Source organism: Canis lupus, chromosome 5 (assembly GCF_003254725.2).
Source record: "Canis lupus dingo isolate Sandy chromosome 5, ASM325472v2, whole genome shotgun sequence".
In the NCBI taxonomy this organism is placed as follows: domain Eukaryota; kingdom Metazoa; phylum Chordata; class Mammalia; order Carnivora; family Canidae; genus Canis; species Canis lupus.
In genome coordinates this window covers 43,786,007-43,804,682 of record NC_064247.1, presented here as the reverse complement: position 1 = coordinate 43,804,682, position 18,676 = coordinate 43,786,007, and the positions used below count along the sequence as shown (strand labels likewise).

The 18,676-nt window shown below is 32.8% G+C and overlaps 1 protein-coding gene across 1 annotated transcript in view; it reads right to left on the bottom strand.

The window, feature by feature from the left end:
* DNAI4 (dynein axonemal intermediate chain 4) overlaps window positions 1-18,676 on the bottom strand; it is a 100,334-nt gene that overhangs the window by 1,776 nt on the left and 79,882 nt on the right. The window contains 6 exon segments of the mRNA XM_025428030.3: window positions 7,094-7,250; window positions 9,427-9,653; window positions 10,508-10,606; window positions 16,104-16,225; window positions 16,532-16,689; window positions 18,315-18,466. Of these exon segments, the coding sequence (XP_025283815.3) occupies window positions 7,094-7,250; window positions 9,427-9,653; window positions 10,508-10,606; window positions 16,104-16,225; window positions 16,532-16,689; window positions 18,315-18,466 (915 nt within the window).

Below are 18,676 nucleotides of genomic sequence, written 5' to 3'. Positions count from 1 at the left end.
AAATAACCCTTAATCTTTAAAATATAATGACCAAAAGCATTATTCCTATTCCTATAGGAATAGGAAACATATTCCTATTAGGAAACTGTATTTATTATTCCTATTAGGAAACTGTATTTATTATTAATGTATGTAATATATTTGTTACAAGGAAATTTTGCTTACCAGCATTGAAATCATTAACACATATACAATACATATATATACTCACACACACATTGTCAAAAATGTTTCAGACTCTCAGCTTAGCCTTCTGCTTTCAGGGCATACTGCTCAAAATAAAAGATGTCTCTAATGTATATATATTCCACATCTTCTTTGTCCATTCATCATTGATGGACATTTGGGCTGTTTCCATAATTTGGCCACTATAAACATCAGGGTGCATGTTTTCATTCAAATTAGTATTTTTGTATTCTTTGGGTAAACATCTAGTACTGCAATTGCTGGATCATAGGGTAGTTCTATTTTTAACTTTTTGAGGAGCCTCCATACTGTTATCCAAAGTAGCACCAGTTTGCATAAAAAAGAATGAAATCTTGCCATTTGCAACAATATGGATGGATAGAGAGTATTATACTAAGCGAAATAAGTCAGTCAGAGAAAGACAAATAACATGATTTCACTCATGTGAAATTTAAGAAGCAAAACAAATGAGCATAGGGGAAGAAGAGAGAGGAAGGCAAACCAAGAAACAGACTCTTAACTATAGAGAATGATGGTTACCAGAGAGGAGGTTGGTGGGGGTGATGGTTAAATAGGTGATGGGGATTAAGGAGTGTACTTGTTGTGATAAGCATCTGGTGTTGTATGGAAGTGTGAATCACTAAATTCTACGACTGAAACTAATATTTTACTGTATGTTACCTAATGGGAATTTAAATAAAAACTTTAAAAAAATCTAATTTATTGAAATCCAAACACAAGGATGAAAGTTTTTCTTCCACATTCCAATCTATATTCCATACTTTTACTAACTATAATATGTCCACTAGGAACACAGCTTTTATATTTGTGTTTAAATAATGTCACATAAATCATAACATATTGTACTTCTATAATTTCCTTCAATTTGCTTTTATCACTCAACTTTTTAAAAGATTTATTCAAAATTTGTCATATTAACACATTGAAATATGTATTATTTAAATTTTTATACTAGAGTCACTCATGTGAATATGCCACACTTTATCCAAAGTTTCACTGATGATAATCTAAGGTTGTTTCCAATTTATCAATATAGAAACAAGGCAGGTATGAACATTCTTTTCTCATTAGCATGTCTTTCAGATCACTACTAACAAATTAAAATCTTGGGAGATATACAGAATCCAAACAGATGTCATTTAAACATCTTATAGATGGATTTTAGTCCTACCAGATAGGAAAAGTGAAGTAATTCAGAATTACTGACACAGTAAATAAATGACTTGAAATCAATTGTGTGATATACCAACCCATGGAGAGTTGCAGACTTCCATGAGGAGATGGAGGATGTAGGTAATAGGTAAGTTGACTCCAGGAGACATGGACTCTGAGACCACTCCATTTGGAGGGCATTGACAAATTGACTCTAGAACAGGGCTCAGTGTGGCAGCCAAGATATTTAGCAAAATCTCTTTAAACATCCACAGTCAATATGCACATCAAGCAGTTGAGAAAATAATCTCCAAAACTACTCAGAATGCTTCATTTGTTTATTGGAAAACCTATTCTTACCCTAGAAGAATAATTATTGTATATAGAAATAATACAGCAAACCAAACAGATAATTTTAATATTTTTTTGTATTAAGGAACTTGTATATATTTGGAATTTTCAATATTCATTATTTAAAAGGGAATTTGCCATTATTTGAATGCTTAGCAAATAAATTTGTGATTCTTTTTTTTAAATTTTTTTCTTAAGGTTTTATTTATTTATTCATGAGAGACATAGAGAGAGAAAGGCAGAGACACAGGCAGAGGGAGAAGCAGGCTCCATGCAGGGAGCCCGATGCGGGACTCGATCCCGGGTCTCCAGGATCGCGCCCTGGGCCAAAAGCAGGCACTAAACCGCTGAGCCACCCAGTGTGATTCTAATTTAAATGTGTTATTGGGTAATTAATTTAGACCCGTAATTATAGATGGAAATATTATTAATTTGTATAAGGCATTGGAACAATTAAGAAAATTTAAGATCCATCATATTCAAAATTTAAAATTTATTAAATTGGGATGCCTGGGTGGCTCAGCAGTTAAGCATCTGCCTTTGGCTCAGGGGGTGATCCTGGAGTCCCAGGATCGAGTCCCACATCAGGCTGCCTGCATGGAGCCTGCTTCTCCCTCTGCCTATGTTTCTGCCTCTCTCTCTCTGTCTCTCATGATTAAATAAAATATTTTAAAATAAATAAAAAATAAAATTTATTAAATTAATAAGAATTCCTTAAATATCAGATTTGTTTTCCCATAAGACAATTGAAGTACTTAAAAATCTGTATTAAATTTATAAATTAAACAGATTTAAAGAAACTTAATTGTTACAAAAGCTTATTTAAAGTATGTATTAATATTTGTTGGACTTATAAACAGAATAATAAAATATATCCTCTAAATGTAAGAGCTTAAGGTGAACTAAGACTTTTTAGAAATTTTATAACATATTTGAATATGAACATTTTAAGCAAAAGTAGATTGAATAATCATGAACAAAAGAAATTTTAAGACAGAGGAGAAAGAAAGAAAGAAGGAAAGAAAGAAGGAAAGTAAGAAAGAGAAAGAAAGAAAGAAAGAAAGAAAGAAAGAAAGAAAGAAAGAAAGAAAGAAAGAAGAAAGAAAGAAAGAAAGAAAGAAAGAAAGAAAGAAAGAAAGAAAGAAAGAAAGAGAAGAAAGACCTCACCTTGATGCCTTACACATACCTCCTAGTACACATGTGCAGGACATTCTCTATGGTATCACTGGCTTGTATGGTATATGAATTTTCAGCTTTATTGAATTGTTCTCCAAAGAGGCTATGCTAATTCAGATTCCTATGACCTTTGCATAAAAGTTCCTAATTCCCTACAACTTTGCTGATACTTAATATTGGCTAATATTTTAGTTTTTGTAAATCCAATCAGTTTGAACTGATATCTTGTATAATTTCAATTGTATCTTTCTTCATTAATAGTGAGAATAAATGTTGCTTCTTAAGTTTATTTGATCTTCCTATTTCTTTCTTATGAATTAGGATGTTATACATTTGCCCTTTTAAGAAATTGAATTGTTCTTATTGTTTTGTTTTTGTTTGTTGTTGTTGTTGTTGTTCTTATTGTTTAATAGGAGTTTCTTATATATAATGGACATTATGTCTTTCATAATCTTGGAAATTTCTTCTTTTAATCTGTTTCTTTTAACTTGGCATATAGAATCTTGAACAGAAGGTATTAATTTTGACATAATAATCATAAAAGAATACTTGAGTTTTATTGAGAGCTTACTATGTACCAATAATAGTTCTAATCACTATGTACCCATTAACTCATTTAATCTTTCTAACAATCTTTGATTCTGGTACCAATATGCCTGTTTTACAGATAAGAAAACAGGAAAAAACTAAAAAAAAAAAATAGGGGATATTTTTGGTCTTTTTTAAATCCATCTTTGCCTTTAGATCATTTAGACATTATCCTACATTTCCTTCTAGTGGTTTGTTTTATTTTTCAGTCTTCAGTTCCTTTAGAGTTCACCATCATACAAAATGTGAGGTAAGAGTCTTATTTTATTTTCCTCCCAAGTCACTTCTAGAATTATAAACCTTAAATGGCTTTTTATTTTCTATAAGATGAAGATCAAACTCCTCATCATGGCAAATGACCCAACTGGCCCATTTGTCACTTTTCTCTTAAGCAATCTCTTTACCAGTCAAAAGGTCTACTCATCTTTTCCTTAAAATGTCATGGACCTTTCCAATGCTGTATCTTTGCTCAAGCCTTTCCCTCTGTCTGAAGTAACAGTTCTATTTGCTTGTCTGCAAGGAAAATTTCTAATCCTCTGAAGCACAGTTAAAACTTAACCTCCTGTGTGAAAGGCTTCCCCTAAGTATTCTCATATGTTTTGCTTTCCTTCTTCCCACTCTTCTTTCAAGAGTCAATTTTCCTACTCTGTGCTTCTATTGGAGTTTTTTTTTTAATTATTATTTCAGTGTTTATGACTCAATTATATTTTTGTACATATATTTTCCTTTCTTAGAAACCATGTGCCTTTTATAAGTGTGTTCATTTAGACATTTTTCAATATTTGCTGAGTGCCTATTATGTGCTAGCACTGTGCTTGAATATACAAGTTTCCAAGTAGTTCAGACTAGGAAGAAAGACATATATACAAAATATTGTAGTTTATATATTGATAAATTATTATAGGTCTTGATAGGTACTGTAGATATATATGTGATGAAAAGAATGAACATGCTAATGCCCATAAGTTTCTCTGCTACCACTACCCCAATACACACTAACAAAGATTTTTAAATAATTCAACTCCCTCTCCTCACTGCCCAAGTTTAGAATATCTGGGCAAGTTCTTAGAGCTCTTATGGGATAGAACTGATGGAATCACAGAGATAGAAAGGGATGGATTTAGGCTTTGAGGCTACATTTAGAATTTGAGGGATATGTAGAGAAAAAGAAAAAGATTACTATTAACTAAGTATTTTGATTCATTTTTAATGTTTTTGAGAGACTTGAATAAAGAATAGAATTCTCTGATTCCTTCTGGCCGTTGGGCTGTGTATCTTAAACAAATGTGAGCATAAACATCTCAGTAGCTATTAAAATAGCTTATACTCAACAAATATGTGAGAAATTAAAAATATCAAAATGTTTTACGTCATGAAAAAATAAGCCATTGGGGTCTCATTCCTCACAGCAGACTAAAACTATGATGTAAGAACATGAATTTTGGGAAGAAAATACTTTAGGTAGTGTAATGATTTGGAAAATAGGTAAGTAAAAACAAAGACTAAAATTCATTCATGATCCTAACACTAAGAAATAAACTTTCTGATATGTTGAATTTTCCTCCAGTTTTTCAAGGCATATTTATTCAAGAAATACTTATTGAATAACTTCTAAGACACTGTACTAGGCTATAGGAATATAGTTCAGAACAAAAGAGACAAAATTCACTATTTACATGCAGCTTACATTCTAACTATGGGAGACAGGCAATTACAAATCAATAAAAGAATATGATATATTTGAAGATAAATGTTAGTAAGAAAATAAGTCATAGAAAAGTATTAAATAGGAAGTGTAGGGAAGAGTAGAGGTGCAATTTAAAATAAGGTAGCCAAGGACGATTTCACCAAGAAAGTGACTATATTTGAGCAAAGATTTAAAGTGGACGGAAGAACAAACACTGGATTTTAAGTAGGAGATATAACAAGTCCAAAGTCCTAAGCAAGCATCTATCTATCTATCTATCTATCTATCTATCTATCTATCTATCTATCATCTGTCTATCATTTACAGTCCAATATGGATGGGATAAACCTCCACCTTCTACATGCAACCCAAATCTAATCAACACACCTGACTTCTCTGGCCACATTTCTCTCTGGTTGGATATTTAGATTATTTCTTTTTCTTTTCTTTCCTTATCCTGTTACAGTTATGCTATAATTAATTTCTTTGATTGTCTTTATGAATATTTCTATAGAATGGAATTCCAGAAGTATAACAGTCTTGGTTCAGACTGCCAAATTGCTTCCAAAGAAGTAATACAGCATTATTCTAACATTTCTCTGTATAATAGAAAACGTATCTTATCAGATGCTTGCCAGTACTGAGTAGTCCCATTAAATTAAAAAAAAAAAAAAAAAAAAAACTTGGGGCACCTGGGTAGCTCAGTTGGTTGAGCATCCAACCCTTGGTTTCACCTCTAGCCATGATCTCATGGGTCCTGAGATCGAGCCCTGTGTCAGGCTCCATGCTCAGCAGGTAGTCTGCGTGAAGATTCTCTCCCTCTGCCCTTCCCCCTGCTCATGCTCTCTCTCTAAAATAAATAAATAAATCTTTAAAAAACTTTTTTTTAAATAAAAAGAAGGAATCTTTTCCTTCTTTAAAAAACCTTTAATTTCACATATGAGAATGCTACCACATTTTAATTTGATGTAATAAATTTTTTATTTCTTTAATTATCAGTGAGGTTTAATTTTAAAATATACTTGCTAGTCATTTTTTGTGTGTGAATGAACTGTTCCTGACCATTACCCACTCTTCTATTATAGTCTTAGTGTATTCTTATGGATTTTTTCATTTTTAAAATATTTTAATATGTTTATCATATTGATGGTAATATTTACTAGATTTATCCATAAAATAATAACTTAAACATAAAAAGCAAAAAATTGTAGGGCACCTGGGCGGTGCAGTGGGTTGCACCAGCTCTTAGTTTCAGCTCAGGTTGTGATCTCAGAGTCATAAGATCAAGTCCTTCATCTGGCTCCATGCTCAACACAGAGTTTGCTTGCAGTTCTGTCTCCCCCTACCTCTATCCCTTACCCGCCCCTTCCAAATAAATAAACTAATCCTTAAAAGATAAAAATAAAATTAAAAAATTAAAAAACAAAAAAAATGGAAAAAAATACCTTAAAAATAATAGGCATCTAGTGATACTGATTGCCTGTCAAAGTTTTACAATAAAGTTTTCATATTTGAAGATCAGAGTAAAGGAACAGGATAACACTACAGAAGCAAAAAAACAAATGCCTATTTGGGGAACATTAGATAATATCTAAAATATTACCATTTCTTATAAAAGTCTTTGAATATTTATAGTAAACTTCTTCAGCTATATTCAATAATTATTATTCCCAACAGTATACTAGGCACAACTTTAAGTTATTCCATGTAACATTTATAATTATTATGGTATATTATCATTTTCATTTTACAGAGAAAAATCATGAGGCTCAAAGAAAATAAGCCTAATAGATACCATGCTTAGTAGGTAGCAACTCTTAAAACTTATGTTATTTCCATTGTACTACACTTAACATATTTAAGAAATGTAAATTCCTTGTATGATACAAAAAATTACATAAAATAACAAAAATTTTGTCACGTGAGTCTTACTCGGCCAGAATCCAACGCAGTGGGCATATTTCTTAGTTCATACACAGCAACCTGTCCATCACTGTCACCCACTAGAAGGCAATCTGTTTGTTTGGCAAAGAGAACAGTTGTGAACTTGATTCCAGGGTTAGCAACATTCACAATGAGAGGATCCAAACTGAAATAAAATATTTTATTTTAAATTCAGTTGTTGTTAATACATTCTTTTTGTATACAGATTAAGAAAAGTCAGATATTTTTTGTGTCTTCAAATGACAAAACAAAACAAGCTTCTTAAGTAACTTTCCAAAATCAAAATAACTATTTCTCAACTCCTTATTCAATCAAAACTTTCATTTCTTCAGTGAACTAATTTCAAATAAATAAATTCAAGAAGTTCACAATTAAGATGTGAACTCATAAGTTTAAACTCCTGTGCTGGTTAGCTTGGTGAGGCTATGGTACTCAGTTGTTTGGTCAACACCAGTCTGCACTTTGCTGTGAAAGTGTTTTGTTTAAAAATGATTAACATTAAGACCAGTAGAATTTGAATAAAGCAGATCACCCTCCATAAGATAGGCAGATCTTCTCCAACTTGTTGAAGACCTTAAGAGAAAAGATTGAGTTCCCTGAAGTGGAGTAAAATTCTGCCTCCGGACTGCCTTCAGACTCATGACTGCAACATGGACTCCTGATGGAAATTCTAGCCCGCCAGCCTGTAGCACAGACTTGGCACTTGCCAGGCCCCACAGTCATGTGAGTCATTCCTTAAAATAAATCTTTCTTTTTATTGCTTCTGTTTTTCTGGAGAACCTTGACTAATACAACTCCTTAAGCAATAAATGTCTTTTAAAAGAAGGGTATTTTGATCCAAATAAAACTCTGGAACATAAAAGAATACTTTGAACAAGAATTTTTTTCTATTCCCCAATCATCCAAAGCAATCCACTGATGCCCTAAAACACAAAAGAAGCAGTAACTTGTATACTTCTGAAGGAATGTCCTGAGAACTGCAGTTTTACCCAAAAAATTAAAATGATAGGTGGGATGAGTTAGGTAATCATTTTATACATTAGTCATTTCATATTCAAATATAAATTGTTTTGTGATATAATCCTTGTTTGGGGGTTCGAACTGTTTTATAGTATAAGCCATGGCAAATTTTAGAGTTACTAAGTTATTAACTTCTAGGGAAAAAAAAAATTGCCATTAAGAATAAGTTCACCGAATTTTGTGTCACTGATTTTAACCAAGAATGCGTCCCTCTGGGGCAGCCCCGGTGGCTCAGCGGTTTAGCGCCGCCTGCAGCCTAGGGCGTGATCCTGTAGACCCTGGATCGAGTCCCGCGTCAGGCTCCCTGCATGGAGCCTGCGTCTCCCTCTGCCTGTGTCTCTGCCTCTCTCTCTCTCTCTCTCTCTCTCTCTCTGTCTCTATGAATAAATAAATAAATAAAAATCTTTTTTAAAAAAAGAAGCTTTAAAAAAAAAAAGAATGCATTCCCCTGATTGTTGCTAATGATCAGCATAAAAATCTACAGTAATTTCCAACTGAAGAACTCACCTCATTAAACACTTTATTTCTGTAATGTATAAATTTCTATTTTAAAAATAAAGATGGGTCTAGAGGATACTCTAGTAACTTTGGTATAACACATTAAAATTTTTAATTAAAAAAAATAAAAAAATAAAAATTTTAATTAAATGCATGGCCCTTTGAATATGTTTTAAAGAAGGTAAGAGAATAAGTAAATATTGTAAAAAAATTATTTTGTTCCTTTTATATTATTGCAGAAAATCTTCAGTTAAAAACAATTAACTGCCTGTCTGCTTCTTCTATAAACTAGGCAATAAAACTGAATTCAAGGTAGCTATGATATACCAGCCTGTAAAAGTTTTAGATGAATATGGCAACCTATTTTTCATTTAAATATTTTTAAAACCACATATGGGAGGGCACCTGGGTGGGTTAGTCCATTAAGCATCTGCCTTTGGCTCAGGTCATGATCCCAGGATCCTAGGATTCAGCCCCTGCTGAGCAGGGAGCCTGTATCTCCCTATTCCCTGCTTCTTGTGCTTTTGTGCTTTCTCTCTCTCTCTCTCTCTCTCTCTCTCTCATTCTCTCAAATAAATAAATAAATAATCTTTAAAAAAATAAAACCACCTATGGTATAAGTCATTAAAATGAATATAGCTTCTTGGCATATATCTTTTATTCATAAGGACTCTCACAGTATAAACTATTACTTGTTTTTAAAATAACTACAATTCTCTCTAACAAATACCAAAACTATCAGATATCATTTAGTTTGAACTGCTTCTACAAGAAATATCACCAAGAAAAACATTAACACTTACGTGCTGGTGTGAAGGTCCCAAATCTCTACTCTGCTCTCATTTGCAGCTGCAAATATATAGGAGGATTTTGGAGACCAGGCAACATCATAAACAACATAAGTAGTTGGATAAAAGCTCAAAAATGGCTTGGTATTCTCCTGTTGCCATATAATAACACCCCAATCTGCAGAACAGCTTAAGAACACATCATGACAAAATGGATTCCACGCTATTTTATATACTGGACCCTAGAATAAGACAAATAAATTAAAACACATACATATATAATATTTGACATCTTATACTTTAAATCTGACCAACAAATTAAAATGCTAAGATTTCTAGAAGACTTATGCACTATGCATTGTGTATTATTTTAACTGAGAGAGTAAGGTCATAAATTGAATCTTCTCTAAATTATGCCATACAGAAACATAAAGATATAGTTGTTATAATACTAACTAAATATTAACACATATTGTACTCATTTACCTTAAAAAATATAAGGAACATTTTAAAAAATGAAGGATCAAATGAAGAAAACATAGATGGAATAATCACAAAAGATACAGAAAATAAGTATATGCTAGATATATTTTTGCCTTGGGATCAGCATGTTACCGTAAGCAAAGTCTTTTAGAAACAAATAAAAATTGTAACTTCCATAATTTGCAAGAAGAAATCAAGAATATCTAGAAGCTAGAGGTGCCTGGGTGGCTCAGTTGGTTCAGTGTCCAACTCTTGATTTCGGCTCAGGTGTCATGATCTCAGGGTGGGGATATCCAGGCCCATGTGGGCTCCATGATGAGTGTGGAGCCCGCTTAAGATTCTCTCACACCTTCTCCCTCTGCTACCCCCACCCTCCAGCTCCAGCTCACATACACACTTCTCTCTCTCTCTAAAAAAAAAAAAAGTAAGAATATCTAGAAGCCAGATAAGATGCCCCATGCATTATTGATGGTTTCCATACAAGAAAGCACTTAGGTTGGTAATGTTAACTCTGAAGTTGTAAATTTATTGCATGTTAAAGGTACTGTGTATAATACTATTTTTTCAGAAATATCAAAAATAAGTTTTCCATACCTACTATAATTAAACCAACCTTATGTCCTCTGTAAGTATCTAGGTATTGTTCATTATAGGAACAAGAACATTTGTGAATATGGCCTTCTTCGGTGCCAGCCAAATAGATATTTGTATCCTATAACACAAAAAATTTAAATGTATTGGCTTGTGATACATTAGTAAATGTACAAAATAGAAAGTTAGACCCCTTAAGATCTATTAAAATCAATTCTAGGACCAAAACTAGAAATACTATCTTGATCATAGTTGTCTGTTGTCTTTTTCTTTCTATCATGATTAAACTTTCTATAATTAAACTACCTGAAAAGCTACTATGCAAAGAAAATATAGATTTGTTCTTTGCTGGAATAGAGGGAAGAACTTAGATCCTATCTAGACATTAAATGGACAAGCACCGGCTTAAAATAAGGAAGAAAATTTCTAATATTTAGAGTTACCTAACAATGGAACTAACAATCCAGGGAAATAGTAAGTGTTCTTTCATCAGAACTAGTCAAAGAAAAAAAAAAAAAAAGAACTAGTCAAAGAGAAGACAGACAACAGTAAATAATGCTGAAGAAATGATTCTTGCTTAGAGTGAAAGATTGAACTAAATGGAGTCTCAAGCATTTTTAACTCTAAACGTATGTACTAAGTAGAGATTTTAAGTGTATTTCCTACTCTGAAGTCATAGTCAAAAGGTCTGAAAGTCGGGTTCTATGCCCTATGTAGAGTTACCTGGGAGCATTTTAGAGATGCAAAATCTTAGGCCCTACCCTAGACCTAAGGAATCAGAATCTGCATTTTAACAAGATTCCCAAATAATTTTATGTACATTAAAATTTGAGACACTTTGCTCTAGTATATACCAGTACTTAAAAATGCAACTACTAGATTAAGGATTATAAGTAGTTTTAAATAACACAATAAAGTACATATTTTTTCCTAAACTAGTATTAACAATTTATATTCAGCAGTATATAGAAGTTCCCTTTGATCCACATTCTCATCAACAGTTGGGTTATATTAGAAATCTTAAATTTTGCCATTGTATGAGGTATAAAATTATATCTAATTGTTTTAAGTTCCATTTTTATGAATATTAACAAGGTTGAGCACATTTTTATGTTTAATGCCCATTTGCATTTCTTCTTCTGTTCATGTCTCCTATTTTATACATAATATTTTTTATATTCATTTATATAAAAGTTCTTTATATATCCTATTACATATGCTTTGTCTGTTATACATGTTGCAAATATCTTCTCCAAGTGTATGGCTTACTTTTTCCTTTCTTTAGTGTCTTTTGATAAACCGAAGTTATCATTCTAATGTAGCTGGTTAGTTAGTTAGTATTTTTTGTGCTTTGTTTTAGAAATATTTCCTACTTTGAGGTAATAGAAATGTTTTCCTACATCTTCTTCTAGAAGTTTTTTGTGTATGATAGAATTGATATCTAATTCCATTTTTATATGGATAATGATTATCTCAACACCATTTATAAGTAGGTTATCTTTCCCAGAGATCTTCAAGGTCACTGTCTTAGAGTTGTGTTTGTCAGTCTATAAAATCTGACATTTCCATTCAAGAGATTTATTGGTCAGTTCACTCAGAAACAGAAATGGGCAGAGATTTAAGTTGAACTATGATACAGTTGCAACAAAGGGCTCAGCCCAACCTCTAAGAAGTTCTGGAGTTGAGATAGTGTTTGAGTTCTGCCTCCAGGCAAGGAGGCCAGACAAGTTATACCACCATCCCCCACCCCCTCCACCACCACCAATAAACTAGTGAAGCAAAATAAGACTCAAACCAAAACCATATCAAAATCAAACTAAATGATAGTAGTCTAAATATCACAATTAAAAGACAGACACTGTTAGATCAGATAAAAAAGCAAGATCCAAGAATATGCTACCAACAAGAAATGTACTTTTAGACATAAATAGATTAAATGTAAAAGGATGGAAAATGATTTAAGAAACAAAACAAATGAACATGAGTGGAGGGAATGAAAGGAAAACCAAGAAACAGACTCTTAACTATAGAAAACAAACTGATGGCTGCCAGAGGGGAGGTGGGTAGAGGGATGGGTTAAATAGATGCTGGGTATTAAGGAGGGCATTTGTTGTGATGAGTACCAGGTGTTGTATGTAAGTGTTGAATCACTAAATTCTACACACGAAACTAATATTACACAGTATGTTAACTGACTGGAATTTAAATACAAACTTAATTTTTTAAAAAGATATAACCTGCTATAACACTAGTTAAAAGAAAGCTGGTGGCTACAGTAATATCAGACTAAGTTGATTTCAGAATACATAATATTATCCATTATAGATAAGGCCACTTTACAATGATAAAAGAGTTGATTAGTCAAGAGAACATAACAATCCTACACATTTATATACCTAAAACAAACCTTTGAGTAACGTAAGGCAAAAACAGATAGGATTACAAGGAAAAAATAGACAAATCCACAATTATGGCCAGAGATTTCAGTACCTTTCTCTTAATAAGTGGAAGAAATAGGCAGAAAATCAGCAAGGTTATAGTCAACTTGAACAGCTTTAACCAATCTAACCTGATTATCATTCATAGAACACTCCACCCAATAGCAGCAGAATATACATTTTTCTGAAGTGCACAGGGAACTTTACATGTTAATATCACATTCTGGGCTTTAAAACAAATCTCAATAAGTTCAAAAGGATTCCGTTTATAAAAAGTTTGTTCTCTGATCATGATGGAATTGAATTAGAAATCAAGAACAGAAAGATCCATGCAAAAGCCCCAAATATTTAAAAACTAAATAGCATGCTTTGAAATAATCCATCCATCAAAAAAGAAATCAAAGGAGAAATTAGAAAGTAATCTGAATAGAATGAAAATGTAAATATATGGGATCCCTGGGTGGCGCAGTGGTTTGGCGCCTGCCTTTGGCCCAGGGCGCGATCCTGGAGACCCGGGATCGAATCCCACGTCGGGCTCCCGGTACATGGAGCCTGCTTCTCCCTCTGCCTGTGTCTCTGCCTCTCTCTCTCTCTCTCTCTCTGTGTGTGTGACTATCATAAATAAATAAAAATTAAAAAAAAAAAGAAAATGTAAATATAACATATTAGACTTTGTGGGATGCTGCCAAAGCAGTACTTAGAGAAAAAGTTATAGCACAAATGCCTCTATCATAAAAGAAGAAAAGTCACAAATCAATGATCCTAGCTTCCACCTGAATAAGCCAGAAAAATAAGAGCAAAAAAAACAAAGGAGAAGAAAGAATATAAAGATCAAAGTGGAAATCAATTATATAGAAAACAGAAAAAAAATAGCGAAATTCAGAGAAATCAAAAGCTAGTTCTTTGAGATCAGTAACATTGATAAATTTCTAGCTAGATTAAAGAAAAGATTTAAATTTTTTTTTTTAATTTTTATTTATTTATGATAGTCACAGAGAGAGAGAGAGAGAGGCAGAGACACAGGCAGAGGGAGAAGCAGGCTCCATGCACCGGGAGCCTGATGTGGGATTTGATCCTGGGTCTCCAGGATCGCGCCCTGGGCCAAAGGCAGGCGCCAAACCGCTGCGCCACCCAGGGATCCCGAGAAAAGAGAAAGAAAAAAGAAGACAAAAATCACTAATAGTAGAAATTAAAGAGGTGACATATTTTAGAGTACATATTTTATAGCTATTAAAAGACATTAAGGAAATATTATTATGCCATTAATTTTAATAACTTAGATGAAATACATTCCTTGAAAGACACAAATTACCAAAATTCACTCAAGAAGAAATAGATAATGATACTAATAACACTATATCTACTGAAAATTTTAATTTCTAGGTAAAAGTTAAAAATCTTCCCAAAACTCCAGGCCCAGATGCTTTATTAATTTCATCAAATATGTAATGAAGAAATAATACTAATTGTACAAAATTCTTTCAAAAAAAGAGGGCATACTTTTCAACTCATTCTAGTGGATTACTCTAGTGTCAAAACCAGACAAAGACCTTACAGAAAAGAAAACTATAGATGACTATCCCTTACAAAGTTGAAAAATCTTAAATAAAATTTTAGCATATTAAATTCAACAGTAGATTAAAGGTATAAATCATGGTCAAATTTCTCTTAGAAACAAAAATTTAAAAATTAATGTAATTCATCATATTAACAAACTTAAAAGAAAAATTGTATAATCATCGTCATATGTAAAAAAAGCATTTGATGAAAACCTAACATCCATCCCTGATACAAGTCTCAACAAATAGTAATGTAACAGGATCTCCTCAATGTGATTTATTGCATCTACATAAAAACCTCAGCTTACATCATACTTAATAGTAAAAGGACTGAATGCTTTCTCTCTAAGGTCAGAAACGAGAGAGATGTTTGTTTTCACCACTTCTATTCATGATTGTGCTGCAAGTTCAAGCCAGGATAATCAGGAAAGAAAAAAAAAATAAAAGGTTAAATTCTTTATTTACAGACTACATGATTATCTCAAATTCTTTATGCCAAGGACATTTCTAGGACACCAGACTAGGATTTCTCAATCCAGCACCATTGATATTTTATATATATATTCTTCCTCCTCCTCCTTCTTCTCCTTCCCCTTCCCTTTTCCCTTCTCCTTCTATGCAGAGGAAGGCAGTAGTTGTCCTGTGCATTGTAGGATGTTTAGCGGCATCCCTGGACTCTGCCCACTAAATGCCAATAGCATTCCTTCCCATGTCCCACCTCCTGGAGCTGAAACAACCAATAATAATATCGAGACATTGCAAAATGTACTGTGGTGGTAAAATATGTCCCTTCCTGCCAACATTGAGAACCACTGTTCTACAGTCAAGGTGAAATGTGAATTACAAGAATTTGAGAATGAAAGCAGTTAAGAATACAACTATAGTGGTAAAAATGAAACATAGGGCCTGAACTACACTAGCAGTGAGTAGGCTTGGACTAAAAGGAGCAGGACAACAAGACATGAAAATCATTTGGATGATAAGGTAGAAAAGAGTAAGAGCTCAAGTTTTGGTTTGCATAACTAGGTGGATGACGGTGTCACTAAAGAGATGACCATATCACATGTAACAGAAAACATAGAGGATACGTTTCCTTTGAAGTCTGTCAGTTGCTGAATTTTCTGATTCCAAAGAACTTCCATAAAAAAGAATGAGAAAAAGTAGGACTTCATTAACTGTGCTTTGATTTGATTGTGGCCTGATAAGCATGAACTTAACTGGTCTTCCCAATCCTCAGGATCATGAGAGGCACCACTCACATTGAAATAGAGGACTGTATAGTAGATTTGATTTCTATTAATATGATGAAGCAGCAGAACACCCAAGAGGAGTAAGGAGGGGCATTCAAGTTAAACATGAAGTTGAAAAGAGAATCCTTTCACAGTTCCTCAGAAATACAGACCTTTCCTCTAGAAGGCAGAGGAAGGCATAGGGCAGCCAATTGGAAGTTGCCACTCTACTTTAGTTTGGCAGCTATGCCTATGTTTGTTTTGTTTTGTTTTACCTATAAGGCACAGTATTTATTAACATGCTAAAACTTTGCCTTGCTTTATATCTTAATACACTTCAAACACTGGAAGTTGTTATATGCAATAGTAAATAATGGATTGAAATAATTTACCTTAGGATGAAAAGCAAAACACATTCCAGGAGCCTGCCGAGATATCAGAGCTTCACCTTTTTTTTCCATTTCCCCTCCTTTTTTGCTGCTGCTAGCTGTAGTTCGCTTCAAACGCATCAAATCTTTATTGAAAGAAAAAAACTTTTATCTTATTTACCACATGAAAAAGTATTGTATATACAAAGTGTATCCCTTCTAGAAAGAATAGTGTGATTTCCGCCCTCTTTTGCATGTGATTAGGTTGAAATTAGCAAATACCAGAACAAGATACTTAGAAAAACAATGACCAAGCCCAGTTTCTTTCTTATGTAGCCAAACCAAAATTGGTCACCTCTTACATATGGCTCACTAGGAATTTTAAGGCAGCACATGACAAGAGAAAGATCATTTGACTGATAGATATATATGTATTTATGCGTTCTTTTTACCGTGACTGTCTAGTCCTTTCCGTATAACCCATTTGGAGATTCTTCCATCTGCTGATATAGAAACAAGTATTTCTCTTTTGTCATCACCTGTTGTCCCTCGATCTTGTTCTATCCATTGTAATTGCCATACAGGTCCCAAATGTTTTTGAGGTGATTCACTAAAACGGGGAAAAGCACTAAATATAGAATCACTGTCATAATTTTTGAAAGGACATGAGTATAAGTCATAAGGACAACGCCCTGAAGCACTGCGACCTACTTACAGAATAATGCCTTTATTGTTCAAAACTGGATTTTTACTTAAAGTATTTTGAAAAACGGGGAAAATAATCATTTTGTCACATAATATTTTTTTTGGTATTCTCATTTCTTACAAAAGGAAAATTTTACTGACTTAATCATATTAATTGTAATAACAGAAACAAAAGAAAATATTTTCTTTCTTTTCAGAACGTATTTTCCTTACTCCACTCATTTACTTTTTCCTAGATAAGTTATATAAACTTATATTGGATACATTGAGTTTAAGTATCTTCGCCTTCATATGAATTTTTTTCATAAATGAATAAATTATTTAAGTCTTATTTAAGTAAACAATTACCTCACCTTTCTTTCTGTTTCTGGCTTGCCCACTGGCTTGATTCTCTCTATGGCTGAAATTTAACATTTTTCTGAAGAATTAAAATTGCTTCTCAGATTACTGATTTTTTTATGCAAATCTTCCAAAGCAATCATTCTGAATCTTTTAAATAAAGCTTTGATAATTTGGTAGAAATATTAGGCCCTCTTCCCAGAAACAAGCACAAAGGCCCATGCTTACAAAACATGGCAAATAATTTCAAAGCTAAACTTAAGGGCCCTGCTTTACTGACCATTTTCAGCTCTAAGTTTATTCAAACACTAATATAAATATACTACTTCACTTTTGCCCCACTGGTATCTGATCTATTACAAAAGCCTAACATATTTAATATCTTTCACTTTTGATTTTTTTATTTTCTTAATATCACTCATTTATTCATTCTTAATTAAACACTTAATATAATCCTCCTCCATGCCTGATATTATGTGACATGCTGAAGATACAAAGCTAAGACTTAACTCTTGATTTAAGTTGCTTACAGCCTCTTCAGAAGATATATATATAAACAATATATATGCAGTATAATAAGTGATATAATAATTAATACAAGTGCACAAAATAACGGAATGGGAAGGTTACTTGGAGGAGGTGACACCAAAGCAATAAAAAGTATACTTTCAGTTACAAGATAAATAAGTTCTGGAGATCTAATTTACAGTATGATGATCATAGTTAATAATACTGTATACTTGAAATTTGCAAAAGGGTAGATCTTAAGTCTTCTTACCACACACACACAAAAGGCAACTATAAGAGGTGATGGATGTATTAATCAATTTGACTGTAGTAAACATTCCACGATGTATACATTATTAAATAACTACATTGTACCCCTTTAAAAAATCACATCATATAACCTAATTTATTTGTCAATTATACCTCAACAAAGCTGGGGAAATTTAAAATTTTTTTAAAGAATAAGCATAAACTGTCAAGGAAGTTTGGTGAGGTGGACAGAGAACATGCAGATTTTAGAACAAAGAATTCTAGCTAGAGGAACTATTAAATATTTGAAATATAATAGTATTACTTTCAACAACAATATAAACATTCACTCAAAACTAAATAACATTGGAGTAAATTTTTACTTCTCCCTAAAAAAGTACATATTATATGTTTACCTAATTCTTGGATTCTCACCTACTATCCAGAACTGGAACATTACTGTTGCTCTGTACATTATAAATGGCAATTGTGCCATTGTGATAGCCAACGGCTAGAAGATTAGGTGCTCCAATTGAGAAATCCACAGCAGTAACTCCATATGGACTCTGATAAATACGTTCTGGCCACTGAAGAAAAAAATAATTATATTTTAAACTTGGTTTTGCAGGCCATATAAGGTAGGTTATAATGGTGGCTAAATGGTGGACTGTCTGGTGGCAGTGGAAATGTAAGAAGTGCTAGTCCACATTCAGTTACTCCTCTCCTCCTAACTTCCAGTATAGATGAGAACAAAACATCAATTAGTCATGTCCTTTACTTTGATGAATACTCAGAGC